This window comes from Zingiber officinale, chromosome 6A (genome assembly GCF_018446385.1).
Source record: "Zingiber officinale cultivar Zhangliang chromosome 6A, Zo_v1.1, whole genome shotgun sequence".
In the NCBI taxonomy this organism is placed as follows: domain Eukaryota; kingdom Viridiplantae; phylum Streptophyta; class Magnoliopsida; order Zingiberales; family Zingiberaceae; genus Zingiber; species Zingiber officinale.
Genome location: NC_055997.1, coordinates 71,142,802 through 71,164,483, shown reverse-complemented (window position 1 = coordinate 71,164,483; position 21,682 = coordinate 71,142,802). Strand labels below are relative to the sequence as shown.

General features: G+C 39.3%; 1 protein-coding gene across 1 annotated transcript; it reads right to left on the bottom strand.

Moving 5' to 3' along the window:
• Positions 1–2,541: 2,541 nt before the first annotated feature.
• Positions 2,542–3,995, bottom strand: LOC121996527 (class V chitinase CHIT5-like). Its single transcript, XM_042550516.1, has 2 exons — positions 2,848–3,995; positions 2,542–2,717 (listed from the first exon to the last, which is right to left on the bottom strand). The coding sequence occupies exons 1-2, from the start codon at positions 3,869–3,871 to the stop codon at positions 2,695–2,697; spliced, it is 1,047 nt and encodes a 348-aa protein (XP_042406450.1). The 5' UTR covers positions 3,872–3,995; the 3' UTR covers positions 2,542–2,694.
• Between the last annotated feature and the right edge of the window lie 17,687 nt (positions 3,996–21,682).

The window sequence follows — 21,682 nt, the reverse complement described above, 5'->3', positions numbered from 1 at the left end:
GGAATTCATTGCCTTTTGCCAAGATACTACATCTATATCTTGGAGTGTTTCATCATATGTTCGGGGATCAGGTTCATGTTTACCTGGGATCAAGTCCGAAGACTCTCCCAAAAACATGAATCTCTCAGGTTGCCTCACAACCCTCCCACTACGATGAGGCACTGTCTGTGGTTGTGTATCACGTGTTGCAATTTCTTGTGGTACTTCGTCTTGTACTGTTGGTATTAAAGTAGACGTGTCCTCTCTTATTTCTTCTAAAACTATTTCACTCATGGGTTTATGGTTCATTACATAATCTTCTTCTAAAAATCGAGCATTAGTGCTAACAATGATCTTCTGATTTTTAGGATTATAAAATAAACCACCTTTCGTTCCTTTAAGACATCCCACAAACAGACAAACTTCTGTACGTGATTCCAACTTGTTAGTATCTCCCTTCAGCATATGTGCTGAGCTACCCCATATCCGGATATGATTCAGACTAGGCTTACGCTCATTCCATAATTCCATGGGAGTAGAAGGAACTGTTTTAGAAGGTACCATATTCAGAATGTACACTGCTGTTTCCAGAGCATATCCCCAAAACGAATTTGGTAATTCTGAATAACTCATCATCGATCTAACCATTTCCATAAGAGTCATATTCCTTCATTCTGTCACACCATTCTATTGGGGTGTACCAGGTGCAGACAATTATGATTGAATCCCGACTTCTGATAAGTAATTCCTAAACTCTCCAAAGAGGTATTCGCCACCACGGTCAGACCGTAGTGTCTTGATACTTTTACCAAGACGTTTCTCCACATCAGCCCTATATTTTTTGAACTTGTCAAAGTATTCAGACTGCGGCGCATCAGGTAAATGTATCAGTATCTTGAATAATCGTCTATAAAGGAGACGAAGTATTCATAACCACTTCTTGCCTAGATAGACATAGGATCACACAAATCAGAATGAACCAATTCTAACGTATCTTTGGCTCTATACCCCTTGGCCTTAAAAGGTCTCTTGGTCATTTTACCTTCCAAGTAGGATTCACATGTTGGAAAGTTTTCCAACTCTAATGAACCCAAGAATCTATCGGCTACAAGCCTTTGAATCCTATTTAAGTTAATTTATTTTTATTTTTTATTTTAAATTCCTTTAACTTAGAATATTATAATAATCCCAAAGACTAAACTCTAAATTTTAAACCTAAGCTCTAAAAAAAATATAAAGAAATTTTCTTTGCTTACGGTGCACACAAGATGATAAGTATGAAACATTTCACTTATTTTGAAATACGTAATGCTCAAATCTGTATATTTATTTTTGAAAGAGAAGCTCAATTTGGTGGGATTAAAATATCCTGCTTTACTACATAAATAACAATATATTTTTGAATTATTATTCTTAAAATTATTTCCCTTTGAATTATTACTCTTTATGTAACTCATTAGATAATCAATTGTTTCCTTATAAAAAGATTTTCAAACTCCAAACTCAAACTATAAACTCGTATATAGGGGCGTAATCGAGTCGAACTGAGTTGAACTCTTGAATATTTGAGTTTGACTTGTTTATAATCGAACTGAGCTCGAGCTTTATTTAACGAATATATTCATGGCTCACGAGGTTATTCGAGCTTTTATCGAACCTAAACGAGCTTAATAAATATAAATCATAAATTTAAATATTCATTAAAAACTAAATTATATATTTAAAGAAAATTATAATATTATTATTAAAATTTATAATTTTATTCTAATAAATAAATTTAATATATTTGTGTATATTTTTCATAAGTAGAGTGTAAAATCTATAAATTCAATATCAAATTTTTTTTTTATTTAAAAGTTACTTAATGAGCTTAACGAACATGTTCACGAGATAACGAGCCGAATATTGCGAAGCTTGAGCTTGGTTTGTTTATCTCAACGATGCTCATTAAACGATCTCAAACGAGTTTTTATCGAATCGAGATTTGAATAGCTCGCGAACGACTTAGTTCATTTACATCCCTACTACACTCTAACACAATTTACTTTAGAAATGTTTCTTATTATTATTATCAAGTTTAACACTAATAATAAATACACCAATCTAATCTAGGGGTGAGCATTCGGTTAATTCGGTTCATAAATTAATCGAATTAACCGAAAACTGATTTAGTATTAGCTAACCGAATCAGATCAAAATTTTATTAAAATTGAATTGATCGAATTAGTTATTTCAATTAACACCGAATTAACTAAATTTGTTTAAAATAATAATAAAAAAAATTTATATAAAATTAATATCAAATTAACTGAATAAATCAAATTAACCGAATGTTCCCCCAAATTAACGATACTCGTTGTCCCCATCGTAATGGCGGTGGTGGCCTTCAAGGTCAGTAACGCATATAGCAAATATTGGGAATGATTTAATTGAAGAACCAATGAGAGTTAGGCACGCAGTCCAACATTTAAGAATAATTTAATAGGATAGAGATGGGTCAATTATTCGATGAAAAGGGTCAAAACGTGCGGTAAATCGATTATAATTCTATTGGCCAAAGTCTAAAAACGTGCAACCATTGCACACGGCAATTGACTTATTATTTCATCAATCCATCCAACATTTAGACAAGTGGAACGATATTTATTTAGTTTCCACCTTTATTATTTCGAAAATATAATTAAAGTAAATATTTGCTTTCTGGCCCCTGCGGAGTCAGTTCTGCCACGCATTCCAGGCTGCAATTAATAAAGAAAAAAAACAGTAAGGAAATACTAAAATAATTGGAGTTTTTTTAAAATAAATAAATATATATATTCTTTTTCAAAATTTATTACTTGATAATTCTTTAATCGACTAGTCCAGTACCTGCAGTGGTTACGGTCCACGCGGCGTCATCTTGGCCGATAGACCAGAAGAAGTAGCCGCCGATCCCCGCCCCGCGCGCGTACTCCACCTTCCTCTCCGCCGTCCACGCGTCGTCGTAACCCACCCAGCTCGTGCCGGCGTAAGAGTACGCCTCTCCCCAGTTCACGTCGTGTATCACCGTCGCCCCGTTGTCCCGGTTGAACTGCACCACCTCCGAGTACCTCAGCACCCCGTCCGTTCCCGGCCCCGTTCCCGCCGCCGGCGCTCCCACACCATTCTGGTTCGAGTCCGTCAACCGCCACGTACGGCCGTAGAGCGGCATCCCCAGCACCACCTTGGCTGCAGGCATCCCGGCGTTGACCCACGCAGTCACCCCGTCGCTCCCGCTGACTCCTGCCCCGGTGGGATCGTACAGCGCCGCGTGGAGCCCGGTGGTGTTTGGTTCCCACGGACCGTGGAGGTCGTAGGCCATCGAGTTGATCCAGTCCAACGCGGACGCCATCTCCGCCACCGGGTATGACCGCGGCACCTCCCACTGGAAGCTCGGCTCGAACCGGACCGCGGCTGTGAGGAGGAGCCGCGGCTGGCCGGAGTCCGCCTCCACGGCAGCTCGCCACTCGGTGACGAGCCGTCCGAAGTTGGCCATCTCATCCGTGTCAATGGGATGCTCCCAGTCTAGGTCGAGTCCGTCAAGGTCGTACTGTCGAGCCACCGCGATAGTTGACTGGATGAAGGCGGCGCGTGAGGCGGGGTCAGCGGCGAGCGCAGCGAAGGCGGACGTGCTGTCGCCTCCGCCTATGGAGAGGAAGGCCTGAACGCGGGGAGAGTGTCCATGGGCAGCTTCCGAGAAGGCGCGCAGCATGCGATCGTCGTCGTCGGTGACGATAAGCTGGAAAGTGGAGGGGTCGACTTGGAGGAAGGCATAAAAGAGGTGGGTGAAGAGGGCGAGGTTGATGGAGGAGGGAGGGAGTTCGGAATTTATCCATGTCGGCCAGTAGCCTCCTCGAATCGATGAGGACGCCATCGATAACGAGCAATCGAGGAGCTGATGAATTGGGGATGAAGAACTGCGACTTCTTTATAGAAGAAATATTAAGTTTTCTTGCCCCGGGCCTACGGCAATGGTAAGGCGGCGCAATGATACGGTGTTTCCACGGTTAATCAAACCTTGGTCGACTCTCAATTCAATTACGACATATTAGGACATCTCGGGATTAAATTGTTGGATTTAAAAAATAAACCTTTATTTTTAAACCTAGGGTCACTTGTGTGTTTTTTATTTAAATAAAAAACTTAGTTCGAGAATTAAGAACTAGATTTTTACAAAAATTTTATGGCCTATATTTATATTATATAGGCTAAAATAGTGGAGCTAATAAACTTACTTTTTAGGTTCATCATTGAAGAAGTTGGGAAGGAAGAGTGTTGGAATTAGATTTAGATGAGTTCAATTTCAAATGATTGAATTATCACCCAAGTGAGCACAAGGAAAAGAATAGTCAATATTGTAATTGACCATTTAGATGAACAGTACTTGAAACACCTCAAATAACTTTGGAGGCACCTCAAGCACTGACAACGAGTCTACCAAATTCAGGACTCGAGGTGCCTCCGATGGACCTGAGGCGCCTCCAATGAACAGTGTCCGAGACGCCTCAGTTGTCTAGAGACGTCTCGTATGAATAGTAGTCGAGGCACCTCCAATGAATCGAGGCGTCTTCATTCACGCAAAGCCATTTTCTACAATTGAACATTGGATAAAATCTTATCTATTGGTGCAATCAACCTCTAAGATTTTAATATCCGACAAATATGTTTAATGGAGCTTGACCAAGGGAAGTTCTCGTCGGAGTTAGGTAAGGGTGAGAAGTCAACCGAGTGACTTGTCCTAATTGTGATTAGGCAAGGGAAGTCCTAATTGCGACTAGGCAAGGAAAATCTCAGTAGATCGTGGAAGCCAGGTAGAAGGATTTGATAGCTCTGGAGGACCCGATATCGAATTTCTGGTGGGTCGATCAAATGCTAAGTCTTGGTGAGTGAAGCTAGGTGGAGAAACCCCCAGAGGGAGGTAACCTTAGTTCTGGTAAATGAAGTCATATGGAGGTAATCTTAGGTAACAGAAAGTCTTGAAGGAGTAAACTCCAAGCAAAGTTGTTTGGATGATTTCCGGTCGACCACGCGCGATCGACCGGAAGTGCGGTCGATAGGACCACTGGATCTTGGTAATTTAAATTTAATTTTATCATAGTGTTATGCGTTACTATTATTATTGTTAGCTAATGTAGTATTGCAGGAAAAGCCTTTGTGGATCAGGGATCAGACACTGAGCAGAGAAAGTCCAAACAGGTCTAAAGGACCATGCTTGGCAGGTAGCTTGAGGTAAGCAACTGGAGAAGAGCAACGGTGAGATCATGTTCCAGAAAGGAGCAAACCCTAAGTCGCTGATCCAACTAAAGAAACCGAGAAGGTTTTCAAGTTGAGATTAAGACAGTTCTATTGTCAAATACTACTCGTGCATCTTACTATTCATAGATTATATTGTGCTAACTTTATTTTACAGGGATATTCTGTTTAATATTATTTTGCAGGAACTGGACTTATCAGTCGATCGAATCAGCAGATCGGTCAACCGAACCTAGATGACATGGCAGAGATCCGATCGAGCCAAAGTAAAGATGGAAGTATAGCTAATCGGTCGACCGAACTTAGGGATCGGTCGACCAAACGATCACCTCATTAATGATGAATTAAGTGCGAATCTCGGTGAACAGGGAAAGTTCACTATTCGGTAGACCGAATAAGGTGATCGGTCGGCCGAATCATTAAAGCTCATAAATGCACATGGATTGGATCTCAACAAAGAAGGAAAGCACATGGTTCAATCGGCCAATAGGAGGTTTGGTCGACCGATGGATTTATCAGTCAATCGAACCATGCTTATAAAAGGGAGCTCGAGGTCCAAAGCAGCAACAAAGTTTTTTGTACACCTCTGTTCAAAGGCTATGTTAGTTTTACTGTTCTACAACACATCTTCAAGCAAGCAACTATTTTGACAAGGCGCCGACGATCTTCATCTATACTCTTTTTCGGTGTACTTTAATTTAGCTTACATTGTACTTAAATTCAAATAAGATAGTAGACTGTTACTATCTTATACTTTCCATCTGTATGAATTGCTTCTTTCCGAAGGTTTCAAAAAAAAAAAGAATTTTAGTGGATTGTCTAACGATGCAATCAAGAGATTGTGAGTCTTAGAGTATGAGTCGATCTAGGCTCTGAATCAAGTAATCGAAACGAGTTATTTATTTTCCGCTTCACTACTCTTATTTCAATGCTTCAAAAGAAAAAAAATTTAACATGTGATATTCATCCCCCCTTCTATCGCATCTTTCGATCCTTCATTATCTAGTTGGAGGCACCTCCAATGTCACGTCAACAAACTGTAACTTTTTCCAGAATGCTATAAATAGCACCCTGGAGTTAACAGTTGAATAACAATTATTGTAATCATCTTCTTAGTTGTTTCTGAACTTTCAAAGAATGTAAGAGACTATTCTACCTTGACAAAGGAGTTGTTTTCAGTGGATTTTTCATTGCCTCGGATTAACAACCACCTAGCTAGGTTGTAATCAAGTAAAAAATCTTTAGTCCTCTTACTTTATTTCTTTTATTTTATGCATTTAATTTTGATTATCTAATTGTGCATCATTGCTAAGTTTGATAATAAGAGAAAGTCCTAATTTTAATTGAGAGAACATTCATCCCCCTTTAGTCAGTCCACGTCGGTCCTTCAATTGGTATCAGAGTCAGGTCACTTTAGAAGGACTAACAACCAACTAAAGTAAGAAGACGATGGCTAAACCAAACATTTACCCACCAAAGTTCGAGGAAGAGTTCATGTTATGGAAGTGTCGTATGGAAGTATTTTTCAAAGTCGACTTCGATAATCTTTTAATAATTAAATATGATTTTGTAATACCTAAAGATCAAAATGGAGATGAAAAGAAAGAACATATCTGGAACAAGGAGCATAATGACTTCATAGCCAACAGGAGAGCAAAATTCTACCTGCTGAGTGTACTGCTGCCTCAAGAAATCAACCAAATCAGCGACTACGAATCTGCCAAAGAACTTTGGGAGAAGTTCTTGGAGCTCTATGAAGGAACCTCGGAGGTGAAGAATCTGCCAAAGAACTTTGGAAGAAGTTCTTGGAGTTCTATGAAGGAACCTCTCAGGTGAAGCTAGAAAGACGAGACCTGTTCCGAAATCAACTGACAAATCTGCGATTGGAAAAGGGAGAGATAGTATCTCAACTATATGTAAGATCAATGAGATGATCACCAGACTAACAAATCTCAGAGAAATGATAACGAATTGAGATTCGTTAAGGTATACTTTAAATACGTTCTTGAGAACACCAGAATGGATGTCTATAGTAGACTCCTATTACATCTCCAAGGATTTCGAGGTAAGTAGTTTAGAAAGTTTATTTTCCACTTTTGAATTACACAAATCGAGATGTACAAGTATAAGTAAAGAGGAGAAAATGATCTAGAACCTAGCATTCAAAGCTAAGAAGATCGAGACAGATTTAGAATTATTGCTCGGCGAAAATAAAGAAGCTTATATAGTAAGGAAATTTTTAAAGTTTTTTAAATTTAACAACTTTGATGAGAAACATGCAACAAAGCTACTTTGAAGCAAAAGGAAGGATCGATGCTACAACTGTCAAGAAGAAGGACATATCAAGGACAACTGTCCAAGATTGAAAAGCAAAGCAAAAGAAAAAGACAATGAGCCAAGATGATCGAAGCACAAGAACCTAAAAGCAACTTGAAGTGAATCATCATCAGAATTCAAGCTCGAAGAATATGCTGGATTTACACTGATGGCAAGTTACCAAGAAGAAGAAAACAAAAACTCGTCCAAAATAAGCATCAAGAGCACCGATAAAATGGGAGCTTCAAACTACGATTCCGACACAGTAGATGAGGTACGTCTCTTACCTCGTGACCAATTATATAATACTATTAAAATGTTGTCTAGGAACCTATGTAAAAATAAGACAAAGTATATAAATGCAAAGAATAATTATGCATGCTTAAATCAAGAATTTGATAAACTGAAGCATAAAAATATAAAATTAAAAGAACAAATAGAATTATTAGAAAAAGGTCCCACGTGCTTAAATCCAAAATTTTTACAAGATTCAAAGTTTAGATATAATTAAGGATGTAAATGAGCCGAATCGAGCTGAATAATAATAAGCTCGAGCTTGGCTTGCTTAAGTCATATTCGGGCTCAAGCTTAGCTTGAGCTCAGCTCGAGCTCGAATCAAACTTTTATCACAAGGCTCGTTTTGGAATTACTAAGCTCGCGAATAGTTCGAGTTTGACTCGTTATTAGCTTGATTATCATAGTTAACGAGCTTAACTCGTTAAGCGAGCTCGAGCTCATTTTAGAACTCGTTTTTGGGCTCGTTTAAGACTCATTTTGCAGGCTTGTTAAGAGAGCTCGAAAACTTATTTGAATAAATATTCAACAAACCTAACAACTAAAATAATATAAATTCAATACATCATTGAATATCCCAAGCTACTACATTAAACTTCTAAACTTAACACAGCATTGAACATGTTTGCGAGCTCTTTAATCGAGTTGAGCTCGAGCTCGAGTTCATGAGCTTATAAACGAATGTGTTCTCGAGCCTTTTAAATGAGCAAAGCTTGAGTCTAAGTTCACGAGTCTATAAACGAACATGTTCTCAAGCCCTTTAAACGAGTCAAACTCGGGCCGTTTAAACGAGCCGAGTTCAAGCCCGAGCTCGTGAGCCTATAAACACATGTTCGTGGGCTCACGAGTTGAATATCCTTAAGCTCGAGCTCAGCTCGATAAAACTATCGAGCTCGAAATCAAGCTAGATCTCGGCTCGATAAGTTAAATGAACGAACTACGAATCGAACTCCGAATAGCTCGCTCATTTACATCCCTAGATATAGTGGAGGATTTAATTGGTATATCATAAATTATAGGGATCAAATTATAAAAATGTCTAATTGGTATATCAAAAATTATAGAGGTCAAATTGTAAAAATGTCAAGAAATAATAGCCCTAGAAAATACCTGATTAATCTAATAGTTAGAAATTAATTTGGATTCCGAAATATGTTCTAACATAGTTTCTTTTAAATTACTAGAAATTTAACTTGTTTGAATTTTTTTAGAAAAATTAATTATTTTGAAAAATTACTGTTCAATTTTATGTTTAAATTCTTTTTCTCTAGTAGATAAAAGTGTTATCTGTTAAAAAAATTATCAAAAAATTTTTTGACCGTTATATAATTTGTTATGAATTTTATAACAAAATTAGAATTTTTAAATTAAAAATATTTTAGAGATAGATTTTTAAGAAAACTTAATTTTTCTATGATAAAAAATTATGTTTTTTTGTTACTAGAAAAAATTTTGAGATTTTTTGACGGATAAATAATTTTTTATATAGTGGAGAATTTAATTGGTATATCAGAAATTATAGGGATCAAATTATAAAAATATCTAATTGGTATATTAAAAATTATAGAAGTTAAATTGTAAAAATATCAAGAAATAATATCCCTAAACCCTAAATCCTAAACCCTAAAATACCTGATTAATCTAATAGTTAGAAATTAATTTGGATTCAGAAATGTGTTCTAACATAGTTTCTTTTAAATTACTAGAAATTTAACTTGTTTGAATTTTTTTAGAAAAATTAATTATTTCTGAAAAATTACTGTTCAATTTTATGTTTAAATTTTTTTCTCTAGATAAAAGTGTTATCTGTTATAAAAATTATTAAAACAATTTTTGACCGTTATATAATTTGTTATGAATTTTATAACAAAATTAGAATTTTTAAATTAAAAATATTTTAAAGATAGATTTTTAAGAAAACTTAATTTTTCTATGATAAAAAATTATGTTTTTTGTTACTAGAAAAAATTTTGAGATTTTTCAACGGATAAATAATTTTTGATGAATTTTCTATAAAAAAATAAAATTTTAATATTTAAAATTTCCAACTATAAATTTTTAAAATATTTAAATTTTTCCTAAACTAACAGCTAGATTTCTGATATTTAAAAAAAATCAAGAATTTTAGGAGTTAAAAGCTTTTTTTTATCATTGAATTTCAAAAATACATATTTTGTTTAAAAATATTTACTCTGGTTATAAAGAAAATAAATTTTCATAAAAATTTTTATCATTATCCAAATTCTTATAATTGACTTTGACAAAAAAAATTTAGTATATTTAAAAACTTAAAAATTATTTTTAAATTATTTTTGGCACAAATGAGATTTATTCTTAAAAATAAATTTACTTGTAAAATAATTTCGATAAAATTACAAATTATTAGTTAATATGTGGACAATCCCTAAGAAATTTTCTAGAATTTTTAACTTTTTTTTAATAATTTTCCCCATAATTTTGATGTGATATAAGGGGAGAATATTTATTTGTTAAGTTTAGAGGAGGTTTTTACTGCAAATTTATGTTTGCTTAATTTTTGTACTTAAATGCAATATTTAAGTTATACTTGTTTTATACAAACTTTATTTGTTTGTTCCATAATCTCAACTCGGGTTGATGCATATCAAAAAAAAAAAGACATTGTAAGTCTTCGGGATAATTTTGATGTGATCAACTGAGTTAAGTTAAGTCCTATATATTTGATGCTTTGTATCAGTGTATACAGAGACTTAGAAATACAAGAAGTCGAGCAGAAAATACAGCGAGCGAGAAAGATGACATGAGAAGCGAGTCGACGAGCTTGGTGCATCGGAAGGACGAGCAACTGAGGAAGAGTACACCAATGGATGAGAAGGACGCACGCAAGGCATCCGAGGGATGAAAAATCGGGAAGGAAACAAATTCAAAGAGAAGGTCGGAGTTGAGTTTAGGTGGGCTCAACTCTGGACGACTGGAGCATCACCTAAGTGAGAACGAGGAAAAGAATGATCAATGTTGCAATTGACTTTTTAGATGAAGAGTGCTCGAGGCGTCTCAAATGACTTTGGAGGTGCCTCAAGCACCGACAGCGAGTCTGCCAAATTTGGGACCTGAGGTCCTCCGATTGACTTAAGGTGCTTCGGATGAATAGTGCTCGAAACATCATCCGAAGGGCCTCTGTTGTCTGGATACACCTCATATGAACAGTAACAGAGGCACCTCGTATGAACCGAGGTGCCTCCATTTGTGCAGAGCCATTTTCTATCATTGAGCATTTGATAAAGTCTTATCCAGTTGGAGGCGCCTCTAAGTGATCCGAGGTGCCTCCAATGCCACATCAGCAAATGGTAACTGTTGGTTTCGGTGTGGCCGGCTAGAGGGGAGATGAATAGCTCTGAAACCAAAGTTAGAATTTGTTAGTATTAGCCGTAGTACTAATTATGAGATGATTGAAAATGACTCCTTTTATATCATATTTCATTATTAATAAAAGGCAAAGTTGGTTATTATATTTATTTCAATTCAGTGTCGAATGAATAAGTATAATAATGTCCTAGAGTAGGAAGTTCAACGTACAACATATCAATTGGTTGAATTGATAGTGAGATATTGTAGATATACATAGAACATTACTCTTAATTATTCCTAGTCAAGCATTAATATACAAGGACAATATTAATGTGTTGAGACTAGAATGTAGGTCAACGGATGACTTAATCTCATAAGTCATGGATGAATATGAGATATCAGGTTGACACATGAGTATATATTAGATAATATATACTGAATGACTTGTCATGAGAATGTTTCATGGATCGTTATATAAGTGTCATAAACATTCTCATGTGGCTATTGGTATGAATAGTCCTTAGACTTGAAGTCACTATGGTTCCCTACATAAGGTGTTGTATACTTTGGTATCGGCAAACGTCACCTGTAATAGGGTGGACTATAAAGTCGATCATTGGGTATGCAATGAGTTATCCGGAGGGATGTGAGTGATGTAGATGGGATATATTCCTTCCATATGACGGAAATGATATCTGTGAGCCCCTTGATTAGTAGGACATAAGAATACATGATCATACTCAAATGAGTCAATATGTGATATTGAGCTTAATTGTTTAAGATCAAGAAACATAAAGATTGATAAGAGGATGACATGATATATGTCTCCTTGATCAATGTAGATATCAAGGATAGAAGGACCAAGTCATACAAGATAATAGCTAGGGAAAGGTTAAGTCGGATCTCGATATTCTCATCACTTGGGTAGCAATGATGCCTTGCTAGATGTCACTCATTATTTATGTATCTAAATGTTGGTTTGGATATATTGCCAACATTACGAGAATCTATTGGGTCACACACAAAGAACAAGTTGATTTGAAGATGAGTTCATATGATGGATCATTGGATTAAATCTAATCCGAATTAGACTCATTGAGTTAGACTCAATTGGATCCAATTATTGGATTGAGTCTAATTCAAATTAGATTCATGGAGCTAATTTGGATTGATATGGTTCAATGAGTTAGATTCATTGGGTGATGGTTCAATGAGTTAGACTCATTGGGTGAACTTGAATTCAACTAGGAAGATGAATGGTCAATTTTGAACCATTGGATTGGAAGATCAAAGGGTAAAACCCTTTAGTATTCATGAGATGGATATAAATATGATTTATGGATAAAATTTTCATGAGATGAAAAACTTTTAGTCTTCTTCTCTCACCTTCTTCCTTCTCTTGGCCGAAACCTCCTATCTTGGTTGCTAGCACAACCTTAGGTGGTTGCCTTCTCCGCTTTGTGAGTTTGTAAGACAAACGAAGGCTTGTTCGTGTGGATACCGTTAGAGGCATGGACTCATGATCGTGCTAAGATCCTAACTGTCGGGAGATCGTGTGCGCATACATAACAAAGATATAACTCCCTACTTCATGTAGAAACTTAGTATATAGTTTCCTTTCACATGGATCATCTGGAAAGGAACTAGATGTTTCCCACTGCGTTTTCGCGTGTTTAGCATCCTAGTTCCCTAAAGAATTTTCTCTTGCTTGAACTTAGCAAGGATACAAGTTAGTTAAGCATAAATAATTAGTATTAAAAGAAATAACAACTTAAAGAAATAGGTAAGAGACACCAGAAATTACTTGGTTACAACCTAGGTGGTAGTTAATCCTGTTGGAATCCTTCGTACTCGGCTAGAGAGGGGGGGTGTGAATAGCCGACCCCAAACTTTCTCGTTTCTTCCTATGATTAGGGTTAGCGCAGCGGAAAATACAACAAAGAAACGAAAGAGAAGAAAACCAAACCTTAACACAAGGATGTAACGAGGTTCGGAGATTAGGGCTCCTACTCCTTGGCGTGTCCGTAAGGTGGACGAGCCCTGTCAATCCGTCGGTGGATGAATCCCCGGAAACCCGGCTAATAAATACTCCTTATGGGTGGAGAAACCTCGCCACAGTCTTTTGCAACAGCAAACAAAGGAGTACAACAATAGAGACAACAAACAAGAACAACAGAAATTGTAAAACACTTGCTTGCCTCTTGTTGTCGATCGAACCTTGATGAAGCAACACTGATCGCACTCAGCTAGAACACCAGCAGGAAACTCACGCAGAGCTTCAGCACGATGAGAGCTCAACAAAGCTCAAGAGCACACCAGCAGAGCAGAAGAGAAGAGGAAGGAGAGTTGTTATCTTCTTCGCCTCGTAGAGGTCTTATACCGCACTGCGAAGAAGACAGAATCTAGCCGCTGTGTCGCAACGGCAGGTGGACCGATCGCATCACCGATCGGTGCTGGTCCGATCGGCCGTGGGGACCGATCAGTTTATGCTGATCGGTCCCGGATCGATCAGAATACGCAGAGTTGCCCAACTCTGCAGTCGATCGGTCCCGTGACCGATCAGGAGCTGCCGATCGGTCATGGGGACCGATCAGTTCCCATCGATCGGTCCTCGGACGATCCCACCTCTGCGAGAGGTGGCGTGTTCTCGCCAACTCTTCGATCGGTCTCCGCACCGGTCAGATGTCTTACAGAACCCTTCTGTTTGTTATCTGATCGGTCACCAGATCGATCAGATACACAAACGTATCGCTGGATCGATCTGCAAACCGATCCAGAGCTTGGTTTTTGCCCAAACCAAGTCCCAAGTCTCCCAAACCAACATCCGGTCAACCTTGACCTGTTGGTACATCATGCTTAGCATCCGGTCAGTCCCTTGACCTGCTAAGACTCTCCACCAAGTGTCCGGTCAATCCCTTTGACCCACTTGGACTTTTCTCTACACCAGATGTCCGATCATCCCTGATCCATCTGGATTTTCCCTTGCCTGGCTTCACTCACCAGGATTTCCACACTGCCTAACATCCCAGTTAGGACTTTCTCACTGCCTGGCTTCACTCACCAGGACTTTCCAACTGCCTAACATCCCAGTTAGGACTTTCTCACTGCCTAGCTTCACTCACCAGGACTTTCCAACTGCCTAACATCCCAGTTAGGACTTTCCCACTGCCTGGCTTCGCTCACCAGGACTTTTCCAGTGCCAAGTCTCCATACTTGGACTTTTCCCGTGCCAAGTCTCCATACTTGGACTTTTCGCGTGCCAAGCTCCCTGCTTGGACTTTTCCAGTGCCAAGTCTCCATACTTGGACTTTTCCAGTGCCAAGCTCCCTGCTTGGACTTTTCAGGTCAACCAGATCAACCTTGACCTATGGTTGCACCAACAATCTCCCAAGTTTGTATTCTTGTCAACACATCAGAATACAACTTTTCTACTCTCGTCAAACATTGTCAAACATCAAAATACAACTCGAGTCAGGTCAACCAAGTCAACCTTGACCTAAGGTTGCACCAACAATCTCCCCCTTTTTGATGTTTGACAAAATCCAAAATCAAGTTAGGTTAACCCGATAACCTAACGTAGGTTTTCCAACCATCTTCCAATGTCCAATGTTCTTTCCTTGAACATTCTCTGGACATTCTCCCCTTAGGTTAACCCGATAACCTAACTTGGGTTCTCCAATAATTCTCCCCCTTTTTGACACACATCAAAAAGAATTCCAATGTTCTTCCTTGAACATTCCTTGACATTCTTCCCCTAGCTTAGGTTAACCCGATAACCTAACTTGGGTTCTCCAATAATTCTCCAATGAACGCTCTCCCCTTTTTGACACACATCAAAAAGAAAAGGAGGGTATCAAGGTCAAGAGTTTCTTCCTAATGAAAGTCTCATACCTTTCATTGAAACTCTTAATTTCCCCCTTGATACTAAACTCAACAATCAACTTAGTGATAATCCCATATCACTAATCCTCAAAAGTATTTTGGAGTAAAAACTCCCCCTAAAAGTCAACTCCCCCTTGACAATTAGGTAAAACTCCCCCTTGACCATTGCACCAACAATGTCTTGGAGAGTTTCAAAACTTTAGAAATCCACAAAACCCAACTTCCAGCTGAAATTTCAGACCAACAATGAAAATCGAATCAGACGCACCGATCGGTCCCCGACCGATCCACGCTTCTAGATCTCATCGATCGGTCCGCAGACCGATCCATGCTTCAATGGATCGGTCCACGGACCGATCAGATTCCTGGATCGGTCCCCGCACCGACTCTGATAGGCAGATTTCTGAAATTTCCTTCCCGAAATTCAGAAACTCCTAGAAAATTCCAGAAAATTCGAAAAATTATGAAATTTTGAGGTTACATTCCTCATAACATATACTATCATGGAAAAATAGTTTTCTATGAAAATAACTTCCATTTTTCAATCTTGATACAAAGTTCAAAAACTTTGAAATAGTTCAAGTTTAGCTCAACTTTGTATCACTTTGGTCAATGATGAATGCTATCACTAGGAAAGCTTCATCAAGGTTTTCCAAATCAATTTCAAAATGATTTTAAACCTTTTAATTTAGGACCATAATCTTAGGGCTAAATGTACATGACTTGTACACTAGCTTTCCCTATGATCCTCCATTTCTTGAATTAGGCTCATCTAGGTACAAAAACTATGCACCTTGATCCTAACTCATGATCCTAATATCTCACATACATCTAAAGTGTATCAAACACATCCAAGTCAATGTTGATGTGAGATATGGGTTTAGGTATCTTAGACTAAGGTCTCATGCATTTTCTAAACACAAATTTGATCTCAATATCAAAATGTGTTTTTCATCCTTAAATCAATTTCATTGATTATTAATGCAAGAGATGATGACATGGCATAAAATGATATCATAAGTAAAAACATGTGCCAATGTCATGATGTCATGGCATAAAGTTTGAAAACTTAAATAAACATGACATATAGATAACCTAAGCATTATCATGACATTTCAAATGATAATAAAATAAATATGATGTCATGGCATGGCATATGGCAACCAATCATGGCAAGTTAGCACAAATAAAATACCTAAATTCCCTATCTAAGTATCCTTAGCCTTTGCTAACTTAAAATCTAACCCTAAATTGCCCATATATTCCTAAGAGAAAACCAAAATCCCAATTATGGTATTTCTCTAGGTTTTCTTAAATTGTGCCAAATAAGATTAAAAATGAAATTTCCAATCTTTAGGCACATTTAACTCTTCAAAGGAGTAAATGATAATTCCATTTCATTTTCAAAAGTTCTCAAAACCTTGAAAATGCTCCTTGAGTGTCAATTTCCTCAAAGTTGGGTTAACTACCCTTCTTATTGGAGTTGACACTCTCTAACCCATTTATGGGGTAGAGAAGATGCTCCTAGGAACCCAATACCTATTTGAGCTCATTGGGTTCACTAAATATTCACTAGGGATGACTTCCCTAGCAACCCTCCTAATGACCCTCTTAGGCTTTGAAGCCTTGGTCATTTGGGTCTCGTCAAGGTCAACTATAGGGGTGACTCCCCTTGTAACCTTGGTAATGGTCTTCCTAGCCCTAGGTTTTGTTCCATAATCGAATGGAACATTGTGGTAAGTGGGCTCGACCATTTGGGACTTAGGTTTGTGACCCAAACCTTTCTTGTCCTTGGACTTGAGTTTTTGACTCTTAAACCCTAGAGATGACTTCTCCATGTTTTTAAGAGCCTTTTCTAAATTATCAAGTCTTGACCTCAAGACTTGATTTTCTCTCTCTAATACCTCAAGTTTTAATTTGTCATTTTCTCTTGAGATATTCCTAGGCATGTGTCTAGTCTTCTTGGGATTTCTACCTAGGTTTTCCTTAACTTTAGAAGCGTTAATCCTAGGGTTGGTATTTCTAGTGTTATCCTTACCTAGGCTAACATGTTTAGCTCCTAAGCACATGTATTGGTTCCTAAAGTTAGCATGCTTATCATTATTAACAATTGCAACAAAACTACTAGCATGAGTTTTATTAGAATTGCAATAATGAACCTTAGAGGTTACCTTAGGGTTTGCCTTAGCTCCCCCTATCGATGTGCCCGGTCTCTTGCCCTTGTGAGGTTGCCTCCCCCTCGGACAATGGCTCCTATAGTGTCCCCTTTGCTTGCATTGGAAGCACACGATGTGCTCCTTGCCCTTGCGTTTCGGGACTCCGGCTTCCTTGACCTTTGGCGCCGGTGGAGTCTTTCTTACCCTCTTTGGACACTTACTCTTGTAATGTCCATGTTCCCTACACTCAAAGCACATAATGTGTAATTTAATTGAACTTAAATTGCTTGAGTTACCTAGGGTTGAGGGTGGAGATGAGCTTTCTTCTTCAACCCTTCCGGAGGTGGAAACTTCTTCTTCTTGCTCCGAACTTGAACAAGAGGAACTCTCCTCCTCTTCTTCCTTGGATGTTGAGTAGCCCTCAACTCTCAATTCGCTCCCTCCATGATGTGAGCTACTTGGCTCACTAGGCTCCTCTTCATGGCTTGAAGTGGAGCTCTCCTCATGAAACTTGGCCAAGTTGTTCCACAATTCCTTGGCGTTGTTGTACCTATCTATCTTGCACAAAACGTTATTAGGTAACGCAAATTCAATAATTTTTGTTACCTCGTCATTGATTTCGGATTGTCGGATTTGCTCTTTCGTCCACTCCTTCTTCTTGATAGGTTTTCCTTCCTCATCCATCGGAGGGGAAAACCCTTCTTGTACGCAAAACCAATTTAACATATTAGTCCTAAGAAAATACATCATCCTTACCCTCCAATACGTGAAGTTGTCGTGAGACTCGTAGAAGGGTTGAATCGTGATATCTTCTCCATAGAGATCCATCTCTAGCCCGTGCTCCCCCGGATGTTGATCCGTCGAAGAGCGGCCTCGCTCTGATACCACTTGTTGGAATCCTTCGTACTCGGCTAGAGAGGGGGGGTGTGAATAGCCGACCCCAAACTTTCTCGTTTCTTCCTACGATTAGGGTTAGCGCAGCGGAAAATACAACAAAGAAACGAAAGAGAAGAAAACCAAACCTTAACACAAGGATGTAACGAGGTTCGGAGATTATGGCTCCTACTCCTCGGCGTGTCCGTAAGGTGGACGAGCCCTGTCAATCCGTCGGTGGATGAATCCACGGAAACCCGGCTAATAAATACTCCTTATGGGTGGAGAAACCTCGCCACAGTCTTTTGCAACAGCAAACAAAGGAGTACAACAATAGAGACAACAAACAAGAACAACAGAAATTGTAAAACACTTGCTTGCCTCTTGTTGTCGACTGGAACCTTGATGAAGCAACAGCTTCTCAGATCCAGCAGCTAGAACACCAGCAGGAAACTCACGCAGAGCTTCAGCAGCGATGAGAGCTCAGCAAAGCTCAAGAGCACACCAGCAGCTCAGTAGCAGAAGAGAAGAGGAAGGAGAGTTGTTATCTTCTTCGTCTCCTGTAGAGGTCTTATACCTGCACCTGCGAAGAAGACACAGAATCTAGCCGTTGTGTCGCAACGGCTAGTGTGTGGACCGATCAGGCATCACCCTGATCGGTCTGGGGCTGGTCTGATCGGTCGTGGGGACCGATCAGGCTCTATGCTGATCGGTCCCCAGACCGATCAGAATAGAGCACAGAGAGTTGCCCAACTCTCTGTGCGTACCCTGATCGGTCCCGTGGACCGATCAGATCGTTCAGACTGGGGCCTGATCGGTCCCCGGACCGATCCCACCTCTCTGTACGAGAGGTGGCTGTGTCTCTGCTCAACTCTTTTGATCAGTCTCCAGACCGATCAGATGTCTTACAGAACCCTTCTGTTTGTTATCTGATCGGTCACCAGATCGATCAGATACACAAACGTATCGCTGGATCGATTTGCAGACCGATCCAGAGCTTGGTTTTTGCCCAAACCAAGTCCCAAGTCTCCCAAACCAACATCCGGTCAACCTTGACCTGTTGGTACATCATGCTTAGCATCCGGTCAGTCCCTTGACCTGCTAAGACTCTCCACCAAGTGTCCGGTCAATCCCTTTGACCCACTTGGACTTTTCTCTACACCAGATGTCCGATCATCCCTGATCCATCTGGATTTTCCCTTGCCTGGCTTCACTCACCAGGACTTTCACCTGGCTTCACTCACCAGGATTTCCACACTGCCTAACATCCCAGTTAGGACTTTCTCACTGCCTGGCTTCACTCACCAGGACTTTCCAACTGCCTAACATCCCAGTTAGGACTTTCTCACTGCCTGGCTTCACTCACCAGGACTTTCCAACTGCCTAACATCCCAGTTAGGACTTTCCCACTGCCTGGCTTCGCTCACCAGGACTTTTCCAGTGCCAAGTCTCCATACTTGGACTTTTCCCGTGCCAAGTCTCCATACTTGGACTTTTCGCGTGCCAAGCTCCCTGCTTGGACTTTTCCAGTGCCAAGTCTCCATACTTGGACTTTTCCAGTGCCAAGCTCCCTGCTTGGACTTTTCAGGTCAACCAGATCAACCTTGACCTATGGTTGCACCAACAATCTCCCAAGTTTGTATTCTTGTCAACACATCATAATACAACTTTTCTACTCTCGTCAAACATTGTCAAACATCAAAATACAACTCGAGTCAGGTCAACCAAGTCAACCTTGACCTAAGGTTGCACCAACAAATCCAAGGCAGATGAAAGTACAAGAAAAATCTCCTTCGTTGAAGGCAAATAAGTCTCTTATACTCTTTAAAAAGCTCAGAAAATAGTTATAAATCGAATACAGAAGTTGTCGTTAAATTTCTAGCTCCAGGGGTTTTTTATAGCCTCTAGAAAAATGTTACTATTGGCTGGAGGCATCTCCAAGAGAGTCCAAGGGCGCCTCCAAATGGATAAAACTTTATCCCTTCACAACGGTTACAACAACAGTCATTCCGTCAGAGGCGTGAGGGCGCCTTCAACTTCATTAGAGGCGCTTCCAATGGAGGCACGAGGGCACCTCCAATAGCATTGGAGGCGCCTTCTCCTTGGGGCGCAAGCCAAAGCCTCTTAGAGGCGCCTTCCAGCAGACAGATTAACCTTCAAGCTGATTTTCTTCACGGGGTGATACTTCGATCAACCGGAATTAAGTTCACCCGAACCTAACTCTGACCTTTTCCTCAAGTAGATTCCCTTCCCGGCTTCTCGTCACTTGGATAGGCCGCACGGATCCTTCTCATAAGACGAGCAACAATGGGGTTTTAGAAGGTTCAATGGTTCTATGATGTAGGATTTTGTCGTGAGGTCATCTTTTATTCACACATGGGACAATTAATAAATTTGTGGTATTAGGTTGAGATCTCACTAGATGCTCTCAATCTGTTAGTTATTGGTGGTTGATCTTGAGATTTCTTTTGGGTTGGTTTCGGATAGAATCTTCATCTATTTGTTCCATCGGTGGATGCTCTCAATTGCTTTCTATGAATCCTTCCACTAATTTTGCAGCATGGATGATGACTGAAATATCCGCATTGTGTTGTAGCATAATTATCCACCATACCTGCCACATCCACGAAATACTAATCATCCATCAAGTTGTTCATGCGGTTATTAATAATAGGATAGTATGCTAATTAGGGATGGTGACTAGTAGGTACCTAAAACCGAATGACAGTCTATCAAGCAGTAAAATGAAATTTTCCCCAAAATAATGTGAAATACTATATATGAAAAAACAATACCGCCCTTATTGTTTTGGCTGATGTTATCCAGGTCGTTGGTTCTTTCTAGTACTTGGTGTCGGTTGAGCGAGAAGATTATTGTTGGCAGGCAGCTTGTCAGCAACGCAGCGATGTGTGCGTCACAAATTATTTGTACTGTGGCAATGAGTATCTTGATGGTTAAGAAGTGGAAGAATGCCAGTGCTCAGGTTCTTGGTCAATGTACACCTGATGATAACAATATTTTCTTCCAATTCGGAATCTATGGCCAGTCCTGTGGCATCTAAAAATTTCATTTCCAAGACCGCTTGGTTTTTCTGGTGGGGATTGCAGAACGTGAGGTAATGGTCCTGTTACTTGACACTGTTTGAGTAGATAATATGTATCATTTTATTTTGCTCATGATTCTGGTCAGAAGTATTACACCGTTCATTTGATGCAGGTATTTCACTATTTTGATCTTCATATTCAACCCATCTTGCTGACTTGGGAGAATTAAAAATGTTGTTACATTATTCCAGCATTATGATTTTTATACAGATTCTGTATCTGAAACTTATCAAGAAAGTTGTCGGACTGATTAATAACATTTCCAAATTATGTGGAACAAGACTCTTGGCCAAGGGCAGCAGACGAGCACTTACCTTGGGAGGTCATTCGTAGTCGCTGTTCTTGGACTTGTACTCTTCGCCCTCATCATCAGTAATGATATGGGATGTTAAAGATGGATCGGATATGACGTGATAGTTAAAATCAAAATGACGTAATAGTTAAGATCAAGAGGAGATGACAGTCAACGTGTCACACTCA

Bases quoted from the DNA above. Each gene is read 5' to 3' on its own strand.
- LOC121996527 (XM_042550516.1), bottom strand. From the start codon at position 3,871: ATGGCGTCCTCATCGATTCGAGGAGGCTACTGGCCGACATGGATAAAT. The intron at 2,718-2,847 runs GTACTGGACTAG...TATTAATTGCAG, and splicing joins GTGGACCGTAACCACTGCAG to CCTGGAATGCGTGGCAGAAC.